This window comes from Quercus suber, unplaced genomic scaffold (assembly GCF_002906115.3).
Source record: "Quercus suber isolate HL8 unplaced genomic scaffold, Cork oak 2.0 scaffold_150, whole genome shotgun sequence".
NCBI classification, from domain to species: Eukaryota; Viridiplantae; Streptophyta; class Magnoliopsida; order Fagales; family Fagaceae; genus Quercus; species Quercus suber.
Window position 1 is genome coordinate 907299 of NW_027069611.1, and position 26770 is coordinate 934068.

General features: G+C 36.9%; 1 protein-coding gene across 2 annotated transcripts; it reads left to right on the top strand.

Annotated features, from left to right (window-relative positions):
• Positions 1-6740: 6740 nt before the first annotated feature.
• LOC112039356 (probable protein phosphatase 2C 8) lies at positions 6741-24511 on the top strand. Of its 2 annotated transcripts, none has more exons than XM_065777198.1 (10): positions 6741-7262; positions 8474-8582; positions 10270-10306; positions 10414-10458; positions 14768-14820; positions 15591-15752; positions 17313-17396; positions 18320-18409; positions 18521-18568; positions 24043-24511. In XM_065777198.1, the coding sequence occupies exons 1-10, from the start codon at positions 7024-7026 to the stop codon at positions 24115-24117; spliced, it is 942 nt and encodes a 313-aa protein (XP_065633270.1). In that variant the 5' UTR covers positions 6741-7023; the 3' UTR covers positions 24118-24511. The 2 variants fall into 2 exon arrangements, with proteins under 2 accessions (XP_065633270.1, XP_023927999.2); XM_024072231.2 differs by having other exon boundaries at positions 6746-7262; positions 24062-24511.
• Positions 24512-26770: the final 2259 nt, after the last annotated feature.

A 26770-nucleotide genomic window follows, 5' to 3' on the forward strand; every position in this document is an offset into this window, starting at 1 on the left:
AAATGCCTAACTTGACTCAAGTACCCTTACATTTTTTCATCTCTTGCTTCTAACTTTCCTTTCACTTGGCCAACATTTCTACTGCATTTCCGCCTCTTCTTTGAACCATGGTCATTCCCATCAGTAGAACCTTATATTCAACTTCGTTATTTGTGGCTGAGAAGCCCAACATTAACGATTTCTCAATGGTGATTATTTCAAGTGATACCAAGACAAGCTCCACTCCAGATCCCCTTTAGTTCACTGCACCATCAACGTATACCTTACAGAATGAAGACTCTTGCAAGGAGATTGTGCCAACCGATTTTCCATCCATACTCTGCCTCTTTTCCTCATCTCCTTCTAGGAATTCAGCGAACTTGGCCACCAAATCTGTGAGGATTTGACCCTTGACAAAGGTGCAAGGCATATACTTTATGTTAAAAGCTCCTAGAATTGTACCCCATTTGGCAATCCTCCCAGTGAAGTCAGCACTCCGAAGTAATGATCAAAGCGAGAATTGGGTTAAAACATCAACAGTATGGGACTGGAAGTAGTAGGGGAGTCTACGGGTAGTACTACTACCAAAATGGCATTCTCCAATGGTAGATAACGAACTTTTGCCTCGTGCAATGACTTGCTCACATAATAAACTGGCATCTGTATGCCACCATCAACCCGTATCAGAACTAAGCTCACCGTGTAGGAGGCCACTGCAATGTAGGCAAACAAAACCTCATCCACCTCAAGTTTGGATATGATGGGTGGCCGAGAAAGATATTCTTTCAACTGCTGGAAGGCCAAGACAAACTCTTTGATCCACTCAAATTCCTTCCACTTATTCAACAACAGAAAGAGAGGCCTGCACTGGTCTGTTGACTGAGAGATGAATCGGTTTAAGGCAGCAGTCATCCCTGTTAGCTTTTGGAACTCTTTTGTGATTTTGAGGTGGCTATAAATTATTGATTGCCTTGATCTGGCCAAGGTTAACTTCAATTCTGCGGTGTGTGACCATGTAGCCTAAGAACTTCCTTGATCCAACACCAAAATAACACTTGACAGCATTAAGTCGCAGCTTGTGTCTTTTCAAGATTTTGAAGATATTCCCAAGGTCATTAACGTGTTTGAATTCCAACTTACTCTTGACCACCATGTTATCTATATAGATTTCAATGCTTTTCCTTAACTGTGGCTTAAACATCCTAGTCATCATCCTCTAGTAGGTAGCCCCTATGTTCTTTAAACCAAAGGGCATCATCTTATAATGGTAATTCTCGATAGGAGTAACAAAAGCTGTCCTCTCTTGATTGTCTAAAGCCAAAGGTATCTGGTGGTAGCCTTGAAAAAGGTCCAAAAAGCTCATCTAAGGATAACCTATCGTGGCATCCACTAGCTGGTCGATCTGAGGCATGGAGAAAGGGTCCTTTGGGCATGCTTTATTCAGATCTGTGAAGCTTACACATACTCGCCACTTTCTATTTTTCTTCTTCATAACCACAGTGTTGACCAACCATTCAAGGTAGAACACTTCCTTAATAGCTCCAACCTGCTTAAACTTCATTACCTCATCCTTGACAGCGTCAGAATGATCTTTAGATGATCGCTAATGTGGTTACTTCCTAAGGATGACAGATGGATTGACATTCAAATGATGGCAAATGAAGCTCGGATCCACTCCCAGAGCTTTGTAAGCATTCCAGGCGAATACATCAATGTTCCTCCTGAGAAATTCCACTAACTCTTCCTTCTCCTGAGATGATAGCTGGGCTCTAACTTAAAAAAATTTATCCAAATCATCACCTACAACGAACCTCTCTAAATCTTCACATTTAACCTCCTCGGCTGGCCCTTTTACAGGTAATACCGGGGACTTTGATTGCTATAATCCTCCCTCAGCAGAGGCCGAGGACTCAGCTACAAGCTGATGTAAAATTGCAGACACGAGGCATTGCCTAGCTATGGATTGGCTCCCAATCAACTCCTCAATCCAATTCCTCGACGGACACTTCACCTTCTAATGCAATGTTGAAGAAACAGCCCTTAGGGTGTAAAGCTAGGGTCTGGCCACAATGGCCGTGCAGGGGGAGTACACATCCACCAGAATGAAATCTATTTCAACTACCTCTGATCCTACCTGTATAGGCAACCTAATCTGACCCTTTGGGATGACAACTTTCCCATCAAAATTTACTAAAGGTGAATCATAGGCTGTCAAATCTTCAGGCTCTAAGTTCAACTCTCTTTACAAATCAGGGTACATGATCTCTACACAACTGCCCTAGTCTACCATTACTCTCTTTACATCATACCCCCATATTCTGATGGTAACCACCAAAGCGTCATCATATGGTTGGATGGTTCCAATATTGTCTTCGTTCGAGAAACTCAGCGATGGTCGGACCTCCACTCTAGCTTTCTTTGGCTCAGAGGTAGAGTCTTTAGCTGATTGCCTAGCTACATACATCACCATGGAAGGGTAAGAACCGGTTCTCTCGAGTGCAGTAAAGATGACATTGATTGTGCCTATCGGAGGCCTTGAAGGAGCACTCCCCTAAGCCCCTGACCTTGACTGGTTCCATTGTCCATTGGGTTGGTATAGAAATTATTGCAACCTCCCCTCTTTGACCAGTTGCTCTAGATGGTTCCACAGTGTTCTGCAGTTCTTGGTGATATGTTCCCGCTTTTGGTGGTACTAGCAATGAAGGTTTTGGTTGCACCTCAAAGGGTCTTCACTCATCTTATTCGGTCATTTGAAGCATGGTTCATTTTTTATCTTCTCTAAAACTTGATGCATCGTTTCTCTAAACATAGTGTTAACCACTTGAGGAGCTATAGGCTCAGACTGCCCAGCAAAATCCTTTTGGGGTTTGTTGTTATTGTAGCGGTCCGACTTGAAATCTCTCATCTCTTGAAGGATAACCTTGCCCTTTCCCTTGTCTTGTTGCTGGTCCTCTTCAACCCTCTTATACTTGTCAATCCGATCCATGAGCTAGTGTATACTGGCAATAGGTTTGCCAGTCAAAGACTTCCTTAAGCCTTGCTTGACAAGTAGGCTGAGCTTGAAAGTGTTGGTAGCTACATCGTCAAAATCATCATCTATTTCGTTGAACATCTCCCAATATCTGTCCAAATATGTTTTCATGGTTTCTCTTTCTCTCATGGACAAAGACAACAAGGAAGCTAAAGACCGAGGAACCCTGTTACATGTAATAAAGTAAGATCCAAATGCTTGAGTGAGTTCCTTGAAGGAATCAATGGAATCTGTCCTCAGACCATCAAACCATCTCATCGCCACAGGCCCCAAATTGGATGGGAATATCTTGCACATCAAGGCCTCGTTCTTGGAGTGTACGACCATCTTTTTATTGAAGTGGCTAACATGCTCCACAGGGTCTGTTCTACCATTGTACATGGTGAATGTGGGTTGTGTAAACTGCCAAAGGAGTCTCCTTCCCTTAATCCAGCGCGTGAAAGGTGACCTGGAAATTTGGTTGAGTGCTTTACTCATGGCGTCGTTTCCCAGGCCTAGTGAGGGCGAATTTCTGTTTTTGCGCTCATGATGATAGTCCTCATCATCTGAGAAAGACTCGCTAGGAGGAGTCCTTAATCTACGCCTATAGCTATCATCCTCTTCACCATCAGAAGAAAAGTCAGAATTGGATGGAGCTCACTTTCGCTGTTCATGGCGCAAGCTTCTTTTCAAGTGATCAATCTCCTTCTGCATGGCTCTGGCATTCTCCTCATGAGAGAAGTGGCTTTTACCCTGAGATTGGCTCTTACTGGTATGGATAGTATGTACATTTCTCTCCTGGTTCCTTCTCCGTTCAAGATCACAGAAGTGATCTTGGCATTGAGACCCCATAGATTTTGCCTAGTGTGGACTTAAACCTACCATTGTTGAAAGTTGGATTCACTATAACACTAGTAATTCCCACAGACGACGCTAATTGTAAGGACCAAATTTGAATTCCTTAGCCCAAAATGTGGATGGACCTAGACCCAAAAAGTCCAAAACAATGAATTTGTAGAGAGTGGGTTTGGAAAATTGGACTTTAGTTAGTCAGATAACAAGTAAAACAGGTCTTGATGACAAAAGATTGAAACCAGACAAGTTTAAACTGAATAAAAACGTCCTCGGTAGAGTTCGGGGAGACTGATTCTTATATACTTCTCTTAAGTTTGATTACAAATTTGGTTCCTGATTGCTACAATGTTCTTTCTTGATTTTTTCGATCCTCTTCCCTCCAGGGGTCTCTTACATTATATATCTCCCTCTTAATGATCTTGGCCCTCCATTTGTTGATCATCTAAGCCACTACTCGAGTGCTTGTCTCATCGGACACCCTCTCTAGCTCTTTGTGAGTTAGGATAGCCAAGACAGCACTGTTCAGGGGTCTTCTCCACATAAATGCGGCCAGAAAGTTAGCTGCAAAACATTTAATGCAGTGACAGTAGTTTTTCCTTAGATATTTTTGAGCTTCCATCCCTCTTGTGTGTTCACAATACACGTCCCTGTTAGTAGAACATCTGGAAAGTCACCTTGAATGATAGGACATATATTTGATCTGTACTTTACTCATTCGAGGAGGTGAGCCTCCTCGAACTACCTTTTCCATTCTCTTCGTTTACATCTTACTCATGAGATTCTGAACTTGACATTCTCACTACTATTTATTGGTCCTCGAACCAGTCAACCTCCTAGAACAAACAATATACAATTTTGGGCCCTTGTCCCTACAGCTATTATCTAGTGCCTTTTGCAAATAACAAGTCCAAAGTAGTGGCTTTATACTGTTGCAGTGTGACGTCCGCTCCTGATGATAACTCTCTATCATCAAACCAAGACACTAATCAGTTTTTGGTGTAGGCGGGGATTGAACTCCAGATCTTTTATTCAACTATCGGAAAATTTACCAGTTAAGCTAGGTGGAACCCACATTGTTTCTTAAAATTTTGAAAGCAAATAACAAGCAATAAGTTTCCCATGTAGTTTACTATTATTACTTTCACACTAGAAGAGATTACAATAAAGTTGCTCACAGTTTAGCTAGATTGACAATCAATTTTTTGGACTGTATTGTTGAGTGGATGGAGAATGTTTCACCACAAGTTTCCCATATACTTCAAGTTGATATAGCTATTCTGCATTAATAATATTCTACACGATCCTTTCTCTAAAATAAAAAATAACAAGCAACAATATTGTTCACATTTTTTTTTTTTTTGGATGAACACAATATTGTTCACATGGAGTATAAACTAGAACCAGTTTTTTTATGTTCTATAATAATGAGGGGTATAGTAATAAAAATATGACTATAAAATAATTTCATTCTATTCCTTTTAATGTTTACTTCCAAACAATGTTACTTACATTCTATTAATTTTGTAAGTTCCATTTAGCTAAACTAGTAAAGTTTTCGATAGTTGAATAAGAAATTTAAGTTCAATCCTGGCTTACACAAAAAACTAAATAGTATCTTGGTTTGATGAGAAAAAGCACAATCATCATAAGTGAACACCATAGGTTGAAATTCTATAAAAAAGAATATCATTCCATTATTTTCTATTTCTTTATTTTAAAACATCAAAACAAAATTACTTAATTCAATTTTTTTTCCATTCATTTCTTTTAAATATGTTCCATTCCATTCAATTTTTTATTTTTTATTTTTTTATGATAATTTCTTCCCGTTCCATTTAATTTCTTGAATCAAACCTAAATCGAATGAAAGCGAAGTTAGATTACTTAATTAAAATTTAGGCAAAAGTAAGAGTTTAATTTGGAATTTAGCATAAAAAGAAAAAAAGGATAATTACACTTTGCCCACCTGTGGTTTGTCTTTAATTCTATGTGCTCACCCATGGTTTAAATTTTGACACTTTGCCCACCTGTGATTCTGACCGTGAGTGCTCTGTAACCTACCTCAATGTTTTCCGTTACTCTAACACCAAATAAGTAAAAAACACATCCCAAAACGAATCAAAACTCATTCTCACTCCCAAAACTCACTCAAAAAAATGGAGGGGTTACTGTCTTACTGAAACTCTTCGAAGTAGAGCACAAGAACCCATCGGAAGAGCCTTTGAGACGATGGAGATCAGCCATCTCCCCTTGCCGGGCTTCCGCGTGGTAGTCAATCTCGGCAAGTTTCAAATTAGCGCTTAGATTTTAGTTTAGGGCCTGTTTGTTGTTCCTAAAAAAACAAAATGCAAAATTGTTTTCTATGTCTCAACCAACTAACTCAAATTGCACCGAGTACAGATTTAGAAAACTATTTTTTGAAAGATATGATTAATCGTGCTTGTTCTATTAGATTCAGATTTGTTTATCTAGGAATAGGGGTTTCATAATCTATTTTCCTTTGGTTCTTGTTTGGCCGCTGAGAAAAAATTTTGCGAAATGGCCATTACATTAAAAAATTCTGCTATATATATTATAGTAACCTAGGTTCAATACCCACAATCAAAACCTAGAAGCATGCACAATCAAAACCAGGAGCATGCACGAATCGAAGCCGATTGTAGGATTTGCCACAGCTGAACAGAGGAGCAATTGTGTCTTTCTTCCTCGGCTCGGATCTACCTCAATTGTCTCAAGCGAGTGGGAGTGAGTGAGTTTTGGGAGTGAGAGTGAGTTTTGATCCATTTTGGAATGTATTTTTTACTTATTTGGTGTTAGAGTAATGAAAAATATTGAGATGAGTTATGAAATACACAAAATCACACAGGCGAACAAAATGTCAAAATTTAAACCACCGGCGTCCGCATAGAATTAGGGGCAATCCAGAGCGGGCAAAGCATAATTATCCTAGAGAAAAAAGAAAAACAGGGATGGGAAGAAATATCTGATTTCAGATTACAAGATTATGTTCATTCTTCAGACACTCATTTCTTCATACAATTAACGCTGCTCAGTGTTCCCGCGCTCCCTTCTCTCACTCCTGGAGACTATCTTCTTCTTCTTCTCTTTAAAGTCTAAACCTTCAAATTACACAAAACCAAAAAAAAAAAAAAATTCAATTTTCTCTGTAACCAAACGCAATGAGTGAGACCGAGAGTCCCAAGGCTGAGCCTAGCGCTAACTCTAACCCTAACCACAAGCGCGGAAGCAATTCTTCCGAGGACCAGACCGATGGCGGCGGCGTTGTGAAAAAGTTGAAAACAGAGCGATTTTTCGAGATCGAAGCTGATGCGGCGGAGGACAAGGGCTCGAGGCACACCATGGAGGATACTTCGGTTGTGCTTCTGGACGCCGCCGCCGATTCTCCTTCGAACTTGAGGTCCATCCCTTCTTACATTCGCTGTGTTCGGTTTCTGATTTGTGTCTGTAGTTTGAATTTGGAGCTTAATAAATATATAGTTGTTGTTGATTAAAATCACTTCAAAGTTTAATTTTTGACTGTGTGTAAGTACTTTTGAGTTGCGTTGTCACCGAGCTACTTTTGCTCATGATTCAATTTTAGTCTCAGTAATTTGCTTATGGTCTTCTTTGAGCTATTAGTTGTATATGGATTTATGGTTTATGCGACGACTAGTGAAGATTGTTCTGAGGCCTTCGTGATCATTTGTTTGATTAAGGAAAAATGCACCATATAGAGAGGCCTGTAAAGATCTAGAGAAAGCGCATGATAGGTCCCTATAGAGGTAATGTGGTGGGTTTTGAAAAAGGAAAACGTTCCTCTAGAGTATATTAAGGATCTGTGACTAGTGTCAGAACACGTGGAAGGCATCAAAAGTGACTTTCGTATCACTATAGGTTTGCATCAAGGATCAGCACGAAGTCCATATCTCTCTTTGTACTAGTGATGCATGAGCTCATTAAAGCAATACAAGAGGAAGTCCCTTGCTGTATGCTCTCTGCAGATGATGCTTTTTGCAGATAATATAGTGTTGGTGGATTTAACTAGAAGTGGAGTTAATATTAAGTTAGAAATTTGGGAAGACGCTCTATAATATAAAGGCTTTCAATTAAGCAGGACTAAACTAGAGTACGTAAAATGTTAGTTTAGTAAAATTAGAAACAGAGGTGTGGTAAAACTCGATGGTCAAGAGATGCTAATGAGTTGAGAGAACCAAAAAGGGTAAAGGAAAACAAAAAATAGCAGTAGTAGAGGTAGTCAAAAAGGACATGTCAATTAAGGAAGTTACAGAGAGTATGACTTTAGATAAAATAGAATGTAGGAAAAGAATACATGTTGCTGGCCTTGACTTATATGTTGATGTTCAGGATCCATAGCCAACCCCAAATAATTTGGGTCTAAGGCCCTGTTGCTGTTGTTATTATATTTTTGTATGAAGTTTCAAAAAGTTAAGAGCTTTGTTGCTCAATTGGCAACTCCTAGTGTTTCCAATGGAAATGACTAGGGTTCAAATTTCCCCACCCCAAACTATTGAATTGCCAAAAAAATTACAGAGAAATAAATTGTTTATATGAAGTTTCAAAAGAAGTTTGTTAGTTTGATATATGGGTTTTCTATTTTTTGGGGGACAGGTGTGCACATTTTGCAATCTATGATGGACATGGAGGTCGATTAGCTGCAGAGTATGCTCAAAGGCATTTACATGCAAATGTTCTTTCGGCTGGCTTACCACGTGAGTTGGTGTGTTAGCTTGGTCTGATTTCATAGATTTTTGTTTAGTGAGGCAATTAGAGAATAGTTGATATATATTACAGTTGATTGATTTTGTTGGCATTCATTCACGTATCTCAAGCGGATACTACTACTACTACTACTACTACTATGGTGATGCTGAAAATTTGGTTTTTCATATTTTATGTTCAGGATTTATTATGAAATCTTTGTCTGCACTTTGCCCTCACCGTCTTTAATTTACTTTGAGTCTTTTATAAGTGTTTTGAGGGAGATGAGCTCAGTGTGGTTTAGTTGAAAATTGTCTTCTTGAAGACTTTGTACGAGTGGACTTCACCAACCTCCTTGTTTTCTGCTGCTGGGTTTCTTGATTTTCTGGATTCCATGTGTTCTCAGTTCTCATTAGCTGATTAGCTGTCATTTTTTTTGTTCATTTTGTCTGTGTTGCCTCTTGTATGCAGCCCGTATACTTGCGCATCATTCTTTTCTTTTCCATTTTTTTATTGAATTTTATTTACTTATCCAAAAAAAGTGCTTTCTTTCACTTATACATGAGCTTAAATATGATTATTTATTTTTATAAACTAAAAAGTTTATTATATGGAGACATTTCAGGACTTTACTTATTTTGTTGGATTTCTGAATATTTTGCCAACAAGAATTTTTGAAGTAACTTGTTACACAAAAAAAAGGAATTTTGAAGTATATGCCTATATGGCAATAATATCCTGCAATTGCTTATGATTTTATCACTTTTTCATGGCTATTTTATCGAGGAGTGTGTAACGAACCTACCAAAATCGACTTGATCCAACCCAATTGCTGGGTTGGGTCGTTTTTTAAGGGTTGGTGGGTTGGATTGGGTTATAAATTTTTTTCAACAATGGGTCGAGTTGGGTTCAGGTCATAAGATTCACAAATCTGTCTAACTCGACCCGACTCACCTATATTTAATATATATTTAAAATTTTAAAAATATATTATACAATTTTATTATTTACTGTTTTTTTGCCCATTTTCCTAAATAAAACCCAAACCATAATGGTCTGTTTGGATTGAGGGGAGGAAGGGGGAGTAGAATAGAGTAGAGTATATTTGACCCAAAATTAGCTTATTTTTAGCCAACTTTACTCTACTCTCCTCCATTCCCCCTCTTTCCCCCCCAATCCAAACAGGGCCTAAGTTCTCCTCATTTAGTTTGTTTTTGTTTAGAGTTATGCTCAAAAATCATGATTATTTGGTTATGAATTTGCATTTATTTGTGGTGGTGTTGTTCTAATGCTCAATTTAATAATAATAATAGTAATTTAAAAAAAATTGTCCAATCCATAGGTCCAACCTGACCCAACCCAATCCATGTGGATTGGGTTGGACCCCTGTGATAGGTTGGGTTGGGTGGCTTTTTTTTTTTAACCCATCATAGTGGGTTAGGTTGAAAAAACTCCTTAACCTGATCCAACTTGACCCATGCACACCCCTGATTCTTGTGTATTTAATTAATATATATATATATATATAAAGAAAGAAAGAAAGGAAATAGGAAGATAAGAAAAGATATGCTATGTAATTATCTTCTCTATTTGCATCCTAATAATATTCCTAGATGTTTGATTTACCTTACCTAACTGTATTTGCATTTGAATTTTTTGTACTCTTTACTCTTTGATTCATATCTCTGCATTCTGTGGTATTGCAGTTGGATGTAAAAGCAGCAAAAAGAGCTATACTTGATGGTATGAAATCATTTGCTCATCTCTTTTTGATCAACAATCTCTCAGTAAAATCTTTGAAATTCCTTGTCTGTTATTAGGGGTTTTAATTGGATTTTCCCCTGATTTAGGTTTTCGGAAAACTGATGAATATCTTCTTCAAGAAAGTGCTGTAGGTACAGATATTTGCTTTAAAGTTAAGCACTTAAATTTTCTTTCTTTGGATGCATGAAATAAATCTGTACATTATACCATTTTAATTCTTTTGAATCAATTTGTCCTTAAATTGAAAGGGTTTTGAGAAAGAAGTTGAAGTGAGAATTTTGCACGATTAGATTTAGCTTGCTATATCTATATTGCATTTCAGTCTCTGAATGATACATAGAAACAGTAGTATTTTCAAAAGGCAAGGGGCCTAGCTAGTACCCTTTAAATTCAAGTGGCTATGAAGTATAGAATCTGGTGTAAATTAATGTTGGACAACCTTTATAGCATTTTTGCCTGGAGTTGTGTCTAAAAGTTTCAATAGCTACACTCTTTTATCTTTTCATTTCATATTAGCTAAATCCATTTGGTTAAATAATGCCTTCAACACTATGGGATTCTTTTCTTTTGTCTTGATTGCCCTGCCCACTACTATGGATGGTATTAAAGGCTGCATTTCTTTTAAGTCATATATCATTTCTAGTCTCTTAGATAACTTACGCACTATTTGCTTCAATGATAAGTGACTAGAGTTTTGGAAAAGTGACTCTTTTTTATGTGTTTGGTTATGACCTTGAACATGAGTTGGAAAAATATTTTCTTGTGTTTGACAGGCATGTAAAATTAGTAATATTTCAAGTAATTCCAGATAGTTGTATGAATCAAAATTTTAATTTATAACGTAAATATAATTTTGAACAAATACAAAATAAACTAAAAATAATTTGCAACCATTAAAAAAATCCCAGCTAATATAAGGGACAATATCCAGTCTAACAAGAAACCATGCAACAACGTTATATTTTTTGATAGATAAGGTATTTTATTCAAAATAAGGAGAGCTCAGTATGGTGATCTTGCTAAAGAATTACAAATGAACATCCATATGATCCAAAAGTTCAACTATAGAGAAACAAGAAATTCCCCCAATTGTAGTACAATATTCATAGAGTTCTCACAAAATTGTTCTTGATATCCTGTGCCGACTGCTCTTCACCTTCTTAAGTCTTCCAATTTCACTCTCTCCAAATGGTCCACATGATGCAATGAGTATCCTGCCACATTACCCGATTATGAAGACGATGCCAAAACACTCCCTTCTATGAAAGCATCAAATCCATCACCTGCCTTGGCATCACCCACACCACACCAAAAGCTATAAGTGCAAAGGATCACCATTCTTGGGTCATAGGGCAATGAAGAAGCAGGTGCTTTATGATTCACCACTGCACTTGCTCATGATACATCCATTGACAATCACCTATTTCCTTTTAATGAGGATATCCAAGGCAGTGTTGGTAAAAGTGAGGGGTGCACTTAAGCTTAAAGGCCTCTTGGAGCCTAGGTGCAAAGCGCAAAGCACAAGCACGCACTTGTATGAAGTGAAGTGCACATTTTTAAAAAATAATTTAAAAAATTTAAAAATTATTATTAATGAGAAATGCAACAATCAAATGATCAAATTATCATATAAATTGAAATAAAAATATTTATTTAATTCATATAACATTTAGATATGCCTTGCTTTTGCAATTTTAACACAAAAATTACAAGTCAAGTCATTTTATTTTTTTGGATAAGCTAGATATGAGTACTTCCATGTAATATCCTTTCTTAAATCTCCTATATCCATAATGCCCTATGACTAATTAGTAATATTAGTTAATAATTTAATCACTTAATGAATTTAACTCTATAAGAATTAGTTTGCTATGTTCAACATCAACCACTAAAGTAGCTAAACAATTACCACATATATTATATCATACGTTTGTTTGTTTGTTTTTTTTTGTTTTTCATGAATGAGCTAAGAAATGAGGACATTGTGACATGGTAATTGGTACCAAGGAGCTAGGTGGGTTACTGTTTCAAGGAGAAAAAATAAAAATAGAGAAGAATTGGGAGGTTGAGGGTTGGGTTTTAGGACAAGTTATACTCAAAATAAATTTTTTTTTTGGTAAGTAAGTTACAATAAAAATATGCAAAATCAATGGTTTATATCAATAATGTCAAGATCTTATAGTTTTAATTCAGTTTTGGTTTATTTTTTTGAAAAATATAAAAAAGCTCCAAAAAGCACACTTGAGCTTTTTGAAAAAGCGTGCCTAAAGTGCGCTTCTTTGAATGAGCCTAGCTTTTGAGGCAAAAAGCACTGGAGCCTTGGGGCTTCGAGTTTTGAGCTTAAGTGCGCTTTCAACAACACTGCTCACAACGCCTGATTAACAGTGGGAACCTTTTGAACCCCCTAATTCTCCATAACTTATGAGACAACATACCTTATCCAACTCACTAAATAAAATTTAACCATACCAACCATCTCTCCCCACAAGAAATTGTGTTGAATTCTCTCATTCCAGTTAGCCACAGTAGAAGGAATAGTGAACAAAGACAAGTGGGTGAACCGGACAACATACTTTCAAGAAGCGTAAGGTGGATTCCAAGGTTAGCTTTCAAAGCTGCTGCCCAAACAAAATGAGCCACCTTACGTGGTAGCGGTGGTACCTTGCTACCCAAAACACCTTTCCAAGTGAACAAAGATGTGGCACACATATCGAAAACTCAATAGGATTTTACACTAAACAGCACTTTCCCATCTGAATTCCATATTAGGCATCCTCAATTTCTTCTATAGGGGTGCCTGGAATAAATCAAATCCATTAATTTGTTCACCCCTTCCACTTCCCAATCATGAAGGCCCCTTAGGAATCTGAGATTCCAACACAAACTTCTTGTGTCCCTTCTATGGGAGTTCAAGGATTGCACTAAAGCATCCTTTTTTGCCGCAATCAAATATAAATCTGGGTACATATCCGTCAAAGAAGATCCCATGAGGTCCTTGCACTACAACTGTAGACTATTCAACCCACACCTCATATTTTGTCTTAATGACCTCACACCAAAATTATCTTTGTTTCGCTCCAAATCTCCATTACCACTTACCTCACAACCCCTGATTAGATACATCTTCCATCCAGCCAACTGTTACTCTAATCTTTCCAACACAACTTTCCAAACTGCGGTGGATTTGCACGAAGACTTCTGAGGCATCCACCATAGGGAAGGACCCCACCTTGCAACAAAGCAATTCTGCCAAATATGTGATATTTTCCATTGCTCCTGCCAGAATTAAATTACTCTTACTTAGGTTCTCTCTAATATTTGTCACTGCTGCCAAGCACATAAGAACAAGGCGGATATGTAACACATTTCCATAGAGGCCTCACAAAATAATATATTATCATCCGCAAATAGAAAATGGGGAGATATCTCTTTTGGGGAGCCCCCATTCACCATCCCACCCTCAATCGTCCTTACCAGCATAGAACTTAATATATCCATTACTAGAATGAATAGTGACGGAGTTAGAGGATCCCCTGCCTTAAAACCATCAAGCTACTAAAAAACTTCAAAGGGGAATCATTAACCACGCAGCAACATTATCACAAACAAGCCAAAGGCTTTCATGGATGTATCACATATATGAAACAATAATTATAACTGTCTCAAAATTTCATTTCAAGTGGTACATTTTAAAAATGATGCTACCTATCACTGAGCAACAACCAGCTCCCTCCACAACAACCAATTTTACATAGTTCTACAGTCCATCATCTGACTAAAACCCTCTTGCCCCTGCCTGTTTACAAACTGGAAAAAAAAAACCCATACTTAACTGAATTCAACAAACAGAATAAAAATATTCACATATCTATGAACAAAAATTAGATCAGAGCCAAAACAAGGAGGATTGCAATTGGTTGACAGGTAGTGTAAAATTTAGTCACTTTATTATGAATTGATCCCAAAAGAAAAACCTGTCTGTGTAGGAGAGAGAGAGAGAGAGAGAGAGAGGGTTGAGGAAGCCGATGATGAGACCCAATGTTGAGGGAATGAGAGAGATTGGGAAGAAGATGTTGCTGGCAAGGGATGACGAGATCCTGAGGGGGAGGAGTTGCTGGTGAGAGAGAGGGTGCAAGATTTGGGGGGGTGGGGGAGGTCAAGATAGTTGGGGGTTGTGGTGAAAATTTTTATTTTTTATTTTTAAAATAAACCTTTGAAACGTGTGTATTTCCTTATTGATAAAAAATGGAAAACATTTTCCTCTGAAAACACTCACTTTTCCGTTGATCAAGCTCCCAATTTTCTTTTGACTTTGCTTTTTCAGACAATGTTTTCTGTTGAAAGTTAAAACAAACACAGCGATAAGGGCTCAAAATTTTCTTAAACTTGATTTACTTAATAATTTATTTTTATTTCTTGCATGTTGAACATTTTTATCAGGGGGATGGCAGGATGGTGCAACTGCTGTGTGTGTTTGGGTATTAGGAGAAACAGTAAGTGTGCAATTGTTATCTTTTTTACCATGTTCCTATAATTTAATTATTTAAATATCAAAACTTCATTCAGAAGGTGCTTAGCAAGTTGTCTTTATTTTTGTAAGATAAGTCCTTTGAGAATTGGTAAATTAAATTTACCAGCCGAAATGGTTGAAACAGACAGAAAATGCGGGTACAGGCCAAAACAGGCTAGAATTAAAACTGGTACATTTTAGGGGATTTACCTGTATCGGTTGGTGACCAGTATGTAATTTTTCGGCCATACTGTTTGTTATAGTTCTAAAATTCACTACTTTGGTCTTACACCCAATTTTGAAAGGCTGATTTTTGGCCTCAAATCTGTGTCACATTGCTTCAGAGGGCACTTACCATTGCATCAAGGTCCAATCTCTATCATAAAGATCTCCTAAATGAAGACGATAAAAAAATTTGTAAATATGTGTATCAAGGCACATGTAATGCAAAAAATTTATGCTGATTTCATAGAGGTCCTACAAACCTAGCCAGTTTTTTGCGCAGAGGATGATTTGGATATAAATGCCCACAGCTTCTTGCAAATGGATTCACTTTCATATTTTACCAGAGGGTTTTCCAAGAGGGAAGTGGTGAACAATATCTATCAAAAAAAAGAGGGAAGTGGTCAACACTGCCCATGACATACTTTATCCCCACTGTAATTTGTGCTAATTTTGCTTTTGATTATTATTTGTATTGTTTTCCTTGTGTATGCCATGAACTTCTAATTGATTCTACTGGATATTTTCTAGGTTTTTGTTGCTAATGTTGGGGATGCAAAAGCGGTGGTCGCACGATCATCTACTGTTGATGGATTGCAGAATCAGTCAGATGGAGAAAGTCAGCTGAAGGCCATTGTTTTGACTAGGGAACACAAAGCCATCTATCCACAGGAGCGTGCTCGCATTCAGAAGGTCAGGACTGCACATGCACATATATGTGCACATGTATATACTATTGTTACCAAAAACTAGGATCACGGTGGCAATGAGATTTAGCTCAAATGGTATCTCCTCCTCTCATAAGAGTGAGCTGGAGGGTGTGCAATGGGTTCAAGGGCCTCAAGGTGAGTGTATAATTGCCAATAAAGGGGGGAAAAGGCATCACAGCATAGGCTAATTGGAAGCAAGCAGCAGAACATTAGCAATAAAGTTGCAATGAATTAGATGCAAAATGCTTTTATATCTGTTTGTACACGTAGTTTTAATGCTTTCCGAAATCCAACACTTTCAGTTTCAGTCCTCCCCTCCCCCATGTCCTCTTTCCTATTCTTTTCCAAATTTATGCCTATCTCTAATATTGAAGGTAATAATAGAGTTAGGGATGCTTTACTCTTTGCTACTTTGGTTGCATGAGCATGACATTTTTCCCCAACATTCACATGAGATATACTATCATAGTATCATATTTTCAGCATTTGAATTAAAAATCAAAGTACCATATGGGTCTGGTTCCTGGTCAGAGCTAGAAACTAGGAATGGGTGATGGGTCCGGTTCCTGGCCAGGCCTAGAAACTAGGAATGGCTGGAGGGTGGGGGGTGTGTAACTTACCAATCAATGAACTATTCTTATTAGTTATAGGTTTTCTTGGCTTGGCTAGTGGAGAAGCTTTTCAGCTATTATGAATGGATCCACTACAGTTATACTATGACTAGTGAAGGATGAAAAGCTTAACCCAAGCCAAGCAGCTGGATTTAATAAAAATTAATTATGAAGGAAGGATATGATATTCTTGCTTAATTGCCACTCTAATATTTGTTGCATGTCGATCACATACTTATTCTTTTATATTTATTGGTTAGTAAACAAATTGGCATATACACTTATAAAAAGAAAAAAGAAAAAATTGGCATACAAATTTTTTGACTTTCTTATGGCAGTGTATGATATACTATTCCTTTTCTTCTGTCATATGGGGAATATGAAATACTAAAGGACCAACAAAAGTTGACAACAAAGGGTCCCTTTGGGAACATCTTATTTAGCTAAAACTGAATACTTATGGTTGAAAGTGTAGAAAAAAAAGTTAAAAGTTAACTGAATAGTACAATGGGACCCATGAATAGTATCAAAAAGAAGTTAAAAACTCAAATAAGCTGAAGAAAATAAGCACATCTCAAATACAGCCAAAGAGTAATGTTACAGACACAACAATTTTCACATTAGTTGTTCGCAGTTTTTATTGGTTCTCATCTAGGTCCATCATTGATATCACTTTATCATCTACTATTCACGGCTTGCCACCAGGGTAGTTGTGAAAATATTTGTGGCTCTAGTCATATACTCATATTGGTGGACAAAAGGGAGATCTTCTAGTTCAACAGTCCAGATGATAGTATGGTATTTCTAGAGATGGCTGGTTCTGGTCATTGCATTATGAACTTGATAAATATTTATATATTTGTTTATGTATGAATCTACTTTGAACCCCTATCTTCTTTCCTTGCAATAACAATTATGCTTTGCTACTCCAGGCAGGTGGTACAGTAAGTTCAAATGGACGATTGCAAGGGCGCCTTGAAGTTTCTCGGGCCTTTGGAGATCGCCAGTTCAAAAAGGTCTTTAATCTCTCTTTTTGGACAATTTATTTTGTAGTTTCGTGTCCCGCAAAAGGTTTAAGCCCTGACACTTCTTCCTCTTGTTAAGATGTAGGGTTTGTCTTTTCTTCCTCAATTGTTTCTTTTTGAAAATTTTCCAATGAATGATGCACATAGGCATTGCCTCCCCCCTTCCCTTTGCTCTTGATAGTCATGATTTGCGCCATGTTTAGGGTATATAACTGATTACACATGGTTATATATAGTGAAGCATTACTTGGTATCAAAAGATTGGTGTAAAAAGATAGCATGAATACATTCTTTCGGAAAGGTAGGTTTGCGATGTTATTCCCTGAACCTAGGTTGAATGAGAACTTGCCTTGGAAAGAAGTGGCAAGCAACTCCTCTTTGTATCATGTGGACCATTTGGCGAGAGAGAAACCGAAGGACATTTGAAGATGAAGTGGCAACACTTTTTGAAGCCTGAAGAAATGTTGAAGTGCACCTCAATTTAGTTTCACCGCGAATCAAAATATTCTTATTAAAATAATCTACTGCACGTAGATTGTTGTTTACATATATCAAATGGATGACAATACACACACACACATTTATTTATCTATTTTTTTTTTTGTTGGGGGGGGAGGGGGGGTGGTTGGGGGGGGAGTGGTGGGGGTCACAATATGGAAGAGCAATAAATGCCTGTCCAGACACCTTGGTCATGGATTTGAACGGAATTTTTTCCTTTAGGTTCTTCATAAGTTGAAATACTTCTTTCTCTGGCCCAATCTTTCAACTCCCTACCATTTCTCTTCCTTGGGCCTAGGAAACATGCATTACATAAGTTCTTGCAAATTTGAGTCCATCTCTCTCCGCTAAACTCCATAGGAATGCACTTAAAAATGTACAGTTAATTGTTGTCCTGAAAACTATGTGAATTGCAGGTGGGCGTTGTTGCAACCCCAGAAATTCATTCTTTTGACCTCACAAATAGAGAGCACTTCATCATTCTTGGTTGTGATGGCCTCTGGGGGGTATGTGTTTCCTTTATAGTTCTTCATCAGCACACATGCCTTCACTATTAATAACTGGATCTTCTTTGAATTCTATTGTTATTACAGAAATAATGTTATCAATTGTTTTAGGTATTTGGACCAAGTGATGCTGTTGATTTTGTTCATAAATTATTGAAGGTAAGATCACATCTTTCACTTTCTTTCTGACAAGTCATTGGCAGAGGGGCGTTTGACTTAGAAATAGTTTGTTGTGTAATTGGTTTCCCATTATTGAGTTGACATGTTTTAATTAATGGCTTGTTAGTTCCTATTTACTTTCTTCATTTAGTCTATTGAACTTTTTTACCAACAAATAAAAAAATGGTCAGTCATTGTCTGAGTCATTTGGCTGAAAGTTGTATTCAATGAAAAAGATTGAAAATAGTTTGTTTCTGAAAATTATTTGAAAGCTTTTGCACATCTAAAAACGTGAGTTGAACTCATGATATTTAAGATCTGAAATCGCGAGTTCAACTTATGATTTTACTTGAAATTGTACATTGAATTCACAATTTTAGGCTGAATGCTGCAGTCGTGACTCATGGGATGAACTCACAATTTCAAATTCACTGTTGTCTTTTTATCTTGAAATCAGGAATTGAACTTGCAATTGCAGATGTTGGAAGTGTGAGTTTAACTCTTATTTTTAAAAGCGTCACCAATTTTAGATAAGCTTTAGAAACACCATATTTTTGATATCTTCTCTCTTTTTGTAAAAAAAATAAAATAAAATACAAATTTCAGCCAAATCACTCATCATTGTCTTCTTGTTACACAATTATTCTTCAACTGCCATGTTATAGGGGAAGATGGGGTAAATTCAATCTGCATTAGTAATTGAGGCATATATGCGAGTTTATCTTGTGGGAACTCCATAGTGAATTTCATCATAGGCTTCTCCTTCTCAAAATTGCATAATATGGTTTTGACTGGTGGACCACCCCTTCATCTTTAAAACTATGATGATGTCAAGGGAATAGATTTTGAATCAGATCTGGAATTCCTGGACAGTTTGGAATGGGAATTAGGATTTGGGTTTGGTGGGAAAATAGATTGGAAAATAGTAAAGAATATAGTCTTTAATGGTGAAAATGAAGGGAAAAACCAAGGTTTGGGTAATTGGGTTGCTGTTCCAGGGATGTGAATAGTAACTGGGCTGTTTGAAGGTTATTTGGGGCTATTTGATGGATGAGTGGTTTAGAGTTTTAAGTTTTAGATTTTAGGGTTTTAAAGGTGACAATTAAATGTGTACTTAATAGATTTCAAGTTACTGAAAACCTATGAGCAATAAACAAAAAAATATAGCTTTCTAAGCATCACATCTAGGATCACAAACCTCAAACAGAAATTTTTATATTCTGAAAATTAAGAAAACTTATTCTTCTTCTAGAACATTTTATCCATATAATTGGATGACTAATACCTATTCCTTATAAAACTTGGACGTCTTGATCCCTAATAAGAATTGGACTCCTTGGGCATTTACTAGCGAGTCCATGCTAAATAACTAAACTTAAATATAACCAAAATTCTTTCCAATGTATATATACATACATATATATATATATATATATATCATATAATATAAACTATTAGAAAAATCCATCCCCATAAACCTCAAAATTACCCTTTACACTTAAAAATAAATGTATATGAATTGTGAATGGAGCTGTTTAATGCCTAAAAATATAATAAAAATGAAACTCATAATCTACTAGAAAGCTTATTCAACTTCCCAACTTCCCAAATAGCCTTGGTATCATCCAACATGTGCCAAATTAATACTTGGGTGTCAGAGTTTGTTTTGGGATGCCTTTTATGTCTTTTGCATGGTTGTCAAAATCGCGATCCGGATCGTAAAATTGCGATTTTACGATCCCATCTCACCAAAAAGTTTAAAATCGTAGGAAAATCGCAAAAATTGTAGGATCGTATATAGGATCGTGTAGGATTGCATAGGATCGTAGGATCGTATGGGATCCTACTGATCCTACCATTTGGCTTGATATATATATATATATATAGATTTTAAGTGGGATTCATTTGGGTAAGATAATCTACCTAAACCCATAAGTCTAACGGGTTATCAGAAGCCTAATAATGAATTGAAGTCCCAAATTTACCCTTATGTCAACATAAAATCTCAAAAAAACCTATAGTACTTAAGTTTAACGTTTTTAAAAACAAAAGCTAAAATATTTAGATGATGAAATGGGATATGATAGTGACAGTGATTAGATTAGAAGAACCTTAAAATGAGAATTCTCTTTTGGATTTTATATTTGTAATTTGCTAGTTTACCTTAGATTGAGAAATCTCTTTTGGATTACATATTGTAACTTTGTAGTTAGCTAGTTTTTATATACTAACTAGCCTAACTTATTTTGGATTTGGAACATAGAATTTGGAAAACATTTTCCATATGTGTAGATAATATTTTGGTACTTAGTTGCTAATTAAACATGTACTGAACTATTTAGATACATTATGTCAAAAGTTAAATATATTTTATTTCATTAGAATGACATAAGAACGATGTAGTGTGTGCAACTAAGTCACTATCAATAGGTTTTTTGCTTAAAATATGAAAATAGGTAGGATCTTACGATCCACGATTCGATCTTACGATCCACGATCCGATCTTACGATCCACGATCCTACCTACCTCTCACGATCCTACGTAGGATCCCGATTTTGACAACCTTGGTCTTTTGTGGTTTCTTGCATGCTTCTCCATCTGAGAACCTTGGAGGTAGATGGGGTGGTTTTTGAGGAGGAATCTGAGGTTACTAATCAGGTAGTCCAATTTTATAAAAATTTGTACAAGGAGTCTGAGGGGTGGAGGCTTTTTGTGGAGGGTTTGGAGTTTGATCGTATTGGGGATATGGAGAGCGTTTGGCTTGAAAGGAAGTTTGAGAGAGAGGAGATACTTCAAGTTGTAAGTGATTTGGAGGGGGACAAAGCTCCAAGTCCGGATGGGTTTACTATGGCGTTTTATCAACTTTGTTGGAGAGTAGTTGAGAAAGACGTGTTAGTGGTCTTTGATGAGTTTTTTCAACATTGTAAGTTTGAAAAGTCTCTCAATGCTACCTTCATTGCTTTGATTCCTAAAAAGAATGACGCCTCTAATATTAGAGATTTCCGACCTATTAGCTTGGTAGGGAGTGTGTATAAAATCTTGGCAAAGGTTTTGGCAAATCGTTTAAGAGTAGTTTTAGATCAATTGATCTTTGAGACTCAGAATAGCTTTGTGGGTAGGAGACAAATCCTTGACTCGGTTCTTATTGCGAATGAGTGTGTGGATAACCGAGGGAAGAGTAGGGTTCCTGGAGTCATTTGTAAACTTGATATTGAGAAAGTTTACGATCATGTGAATTAGGAGGCTTTGCTGTATTTGTTGAATAGAATGGGCTTTAGAGTGAAGTGGTGTAAGTGGATCCGCACTTGTATTTCCACAGTTCAGTTTTCTATTTTGATTAACGGGTCTCCAGCTGATTTTTTTGGTAGTTCAAGGGGTTTAAGACAAGGGGATCCGCTATCTCCTATGCTGTTTTTGATTTTGATGGAGGTGTTTAGTAGGATGTTGAGAAGAGTGGAGGGAGCTGGCTTGATCCACGGTTTTAAAGTTGAGGGTAGGAGGGGTGGTGGGGAATGTGTTTCACATCTTTTGTTTGCAGACGATACTATCCTATTTTGTGATGCAGATGTGGAGCAAATTCTTCATATTCGGTTGTTATTACTTAGTTTTCAGGCGGTAACAGGTTTGAAGGTAAATGTACACAAGAGTGAAATGGTTCCTATAGGGGAGGTTGGTGATGTGCATGCCCTGGCGGAAATTTTGGGCTGTAGAGTTGGAACTTTGCCTATGTCTTACCTCGGCATGCCGTTGGGGGCTTCACATAACTTCTCTTAAATTTGGAATCCTATTTTAAAAAAAATTGAGCGGAAATTAGCCGGGTGGAAGAGGTTGTATTTGTCTAAAGGGGGTCGATTGATGCTACTCAAGAGTACGTTATCTAGTCTTCCTACCTATTTTCTATCTCTTTTCACCATTCCTACTTATGTGGCTAATAAGATTGAAAAGTTGCAAAGGGACTTTTTATGGGGTGATAGCAAGATTCATTTGGTAGGATGGGATAAAGTATGTGTGCCTATAGCTACTGGTGGGTTGGGGATAAGGAAAATTACTACTTTCAATAGGGCTTTATTGGGGAAATGGTTGTGGCAGTTTGGGAAGGAAGAGGGTCGGTTATGGAGGAGGGTGGTAGCGTCTAAATATGGGGAAGAATGGGGGGGATGGACCTCAAAGCTAGGTAGGGGAGTTCATGGGTGTGGTTTGTGGAGAGGTATTCGCATGGGATGGGAGGATTTTAGCAAGAATTGTCATTTTGGCAGGATGGGTGGTATGGGGATCAACCTTTCCAAGTGGCTTTCCCAAGGTTGTATGGTATTGCCATTAATAAGGAGGCATCTGTAGAAGCTTCTTTGTCAAGGCAGGGGGCGGATGATAGAAGATTTTGAGATGTTCGTTTTATTCGAGAATTTAATGATTGAGAGATGGATGAAGGGCTGCATTTTCTTCGTATATTGGGAGCTAATTCTCCTCCAATGGATGTTAGAGACCGGATGAGATGGAAGTTGAAACCTAACGGGGAGTTTGACATCCGGTCGTATTATAACAAATTGCGAGATTCTCTCTCAATTGTCTTTCCTTGGAAAGGAATATGGAAAGTCAAAGCCCCTAGGCGAGTTTCTTTTTTTGTTTGGTGTGCAGCTTGGAATAAGATCCTAACGGGTGATAACTTGAGAAGATTGAGAGGATTGGATTATGTAGATTGGTGCATTATGTGCCGGCATTGTGTAGAGACGGTAGACCACTTACTTTTTCATTGTGAGATGACTTATCGGTTGTGGAGCTTTATCTTAATAACTTTTGGTTTGTCTTGGGTTATGCCTAGATCGATCCTAGATTTGCTTTTTGGCTGGTGGAATTGGTTAGGGAAGCATTCATCTCAGATTTGGAACTTAGTTCTGTTGTGCATTCTATGGTGTATTTGGAAGGAACGGAATCGGAGGACTTTTGAGGATTTGGATAGTTTCGGTGTTCAGATGATTGCCTTTTTTAGTGGGACTCTTTGATTGGTCTCGGGCATGGGGACTCACGACTAGTGATTCTCTCCCCTCTTTTCTTAGCTCTCTTTCTCTTTTGTAATTATTCTGTTGTTTGGTTTTCTTTTTTTGTTTTTTTAGTTTTCTTCTTCTTGTATTTTCTAGGTCTGTTCTATGTTTTTCATGCATGGAGTAGCCTTTCGTATATATAATATTCTAACTTATCAAAAAAAAAAAAAATGATAGTACACAGTTTTCGATGATTCTAGTGGACTACATTTTGTTAGAAAGTGGTTTAGTGTTTGCATTGTTTGTCCCACAAAGGATCTGGCTCACCATAAGTTTATTTCACTATCAGTATAATGAAACTAGGAGCCATATTATTTATATCTTTTCTTTGGTGGAGGGATTGAAAAAGTGTTACCAGGACTGCCTTCTGTAGGTTGTTTCATATTTATAATTCACTTTGGTAACCTTTACTTCTACATGTTCTTTATGTTAAGGCTTACACGTGTTTAATAGGAGGGTTTACCTGTCACCACTGTGAGCCGTCGTCTTGTGAAGGAAGCTGTTCGTGAGCGGCGCTGTAAAGACAACTGCACTGCAATTGTCATCGCTTTCAGGCACAAGTAATTGCAAGGGCACCAACTTCGTTCTAGAAGTATTTCACTATTGGATCACATTGAGGTTTTGTTAAGTTGTTAAGCTCCGTAGTTTTCTCATGTATTGTCATATTGTCAAATATTTTGATGAGTTGCTCAGTTTTGCATGCCAAGTTGGTAGAATTAGACTCTGGACGCTGTTGTGAAGCCAACACCTGACTATTCACAAGTTGAAATATGCATTGGGTGTGTATCAGTTTAAATGGGTTTGTGGTTGTATAACAATTGCAATGTCTTCTAAGAATTTGTTGCTCTAAACATGGTATCCTGAATGTTGGTATCTAATATGCCTTTCTTCCTATGTGCAAAATTTTGCTGGATAAGTGGATAACGCATGGCATAATTCTCAATTTCCAAGTCATCACAGGCACAACCTTCTCTTTCCAGGGGAGAGAAATAATATAATTCTTTATTTTCCTAGGAAAGCGATTGCTTATTTATGGGATTGTAAGGTGAGAAGTAATATTCAATACTTCACAAGTACAATGTGGTACTTCACCCACAACATAATAATAGGCTCTCATAAATTACGTTTATGGTGAGTTTCACCATTCATGTAAGAGGAAAAGGAGTACCGTATTGTTGGCTCTAGGAATAACCAATAATTTTTCCAAAGGGGATAACGTTCATAAGAAATTTTTTGAGTTTATTTACTTCCTTTTCATTTTGTATTGATGGTCGGTTTTATGCATAGTTTTAAAAACTGAACTTTTGAAAGAAATGAAATAGAAAGAGATTCAAGGTTTTGAAGTTTGATCAGGGTTTGCTCACGGTCAAATTGAAATGATATAATTATTAATTAAAATATAAATTTAACATATTGAAATATATTATTGGTTCCTAAAGCTTACTAGTTGAACACTTTTAGTCTTTGAAGTTTTAGTTGAGTGTTATTGGTTTTTTAAAGTATAAATAATGAGCACTTTTTGTCCATAAAGTTTCAAGTGACTGCTATAAGTTTATTAAGTTTAAAAAATGAGTACTAATGGCTCACTTGGTAATTTTCATAATTATGTGCATTTCGGAATAATGAAGTAAGATGAATTTATTTAATTAAAATTAAAACTATTATATATACAAATGCATATGCGTAAGTTGCAGCTTGAAACAAAAACATGGGGTCCAAGAAGGATTCTATGGAAAAATCATTGCTAAATACATATAAGTAGAGGTGTTCACCAAACTGCACAAATCGCACCAAAACTACCTACAAAATAGCATAATTGCATTGCACTGCAAGTAATAGTGCACCGCACCATATTGTGCAGTGTGGTTTGCAGTTTTATAATGAGAAAACTGCACAAACTGTACCGCCCTGCACCCTTTCTATATATTAATATATTTATTTAATTTTAATGTTAAATATATTATTAATGGTTTAATAACCTTAGTTTTCAAAAAAAAAAAAAAAGGTTTGATAACTCTAGCAAGTGTTGACTAAGAAAGCCAGCCCAAAATAAAGAAAAATTAGCTCAATAGTTTAAAACTTGGTGAAAAATAAAGGGAAAAATTAGTTTTGGGCTGGGTAGGAAAAGCCTAAAATTTGAAAATTATACTGAATTTAAATCGTTTAAACTACATTTTATATACTACATTGCACATGTGACTGCAAAAATGAGATGCGCTACGGTTATGGTTTTGGCTAAACTCTAAACTGCATAGCATCGCACATGTGACGACAAAACTAAGGTGCGATACAATTATGGTTTTGGCTAAATCGCACTGCAAAGTGCAGTGCTAAAAATGGCCCAAAACCACACCGTACCGCACTACGAACACCCCTACATATAAGTTTTGAAAATTTGACAATAGATTTTTAGTTGGAGTACGATTTAAATTTTTGAAACTAAGATGCCTATTAGCTAAATTAAATTATAAATAAATCTTATCTCTTGATTTGAGGAAATATATCCTAACATTTAATAAAATAATTTTTTAAAAATAATTAATAAAACTGTGCGTGCCAAAATTGGGAGAAATTCCTAGTTTGGGTCACTAACTAATCTGTATTATGGCCTAATAATAATCTATGGTAGGAAATTTGAATAGGAACAAGTGTCTACGTAAAAACTACATAAAAAGGTATATTATTCAAGTGTCAAGCGTTAAAAACAATATTACATAACTCATTCTCATGAACAAACTTTCTCAAGTGTTCTAGGAACTCTCTTTTTCTCTCTACAATTCTCTCTCTAAGTCTGTATCCGTTTTTCTGTCTTCCCCCCCACCCCCCTTTTTCTTCTTTCTCTTATATTCGCCCTACTTCTAGCTCAAGGATGTGCTATCCTTATACAGCTAGAGATTTTTTTGTCCCATCAAGCTCTTTCTTACTTTCATGATAAATGGAGACTTTTGGGACTCTTTGCACCTGTTTAGGCCAGTCATTTAGTAATAAATGCGACTATGCCAGGCAGTTGAGCCTTATTAATGCGGAGGAGATTGTAGATTCATTAGGAAGCTTTAGCAAGCTTCCTCGGACAATCCCATTCATTCTAGGATCCTTCCTCGTAAGCTCGGTAGATATTTTGTCCATGTCAGCTTGGCATGGATCTTGTCTTTAGATGGAGTC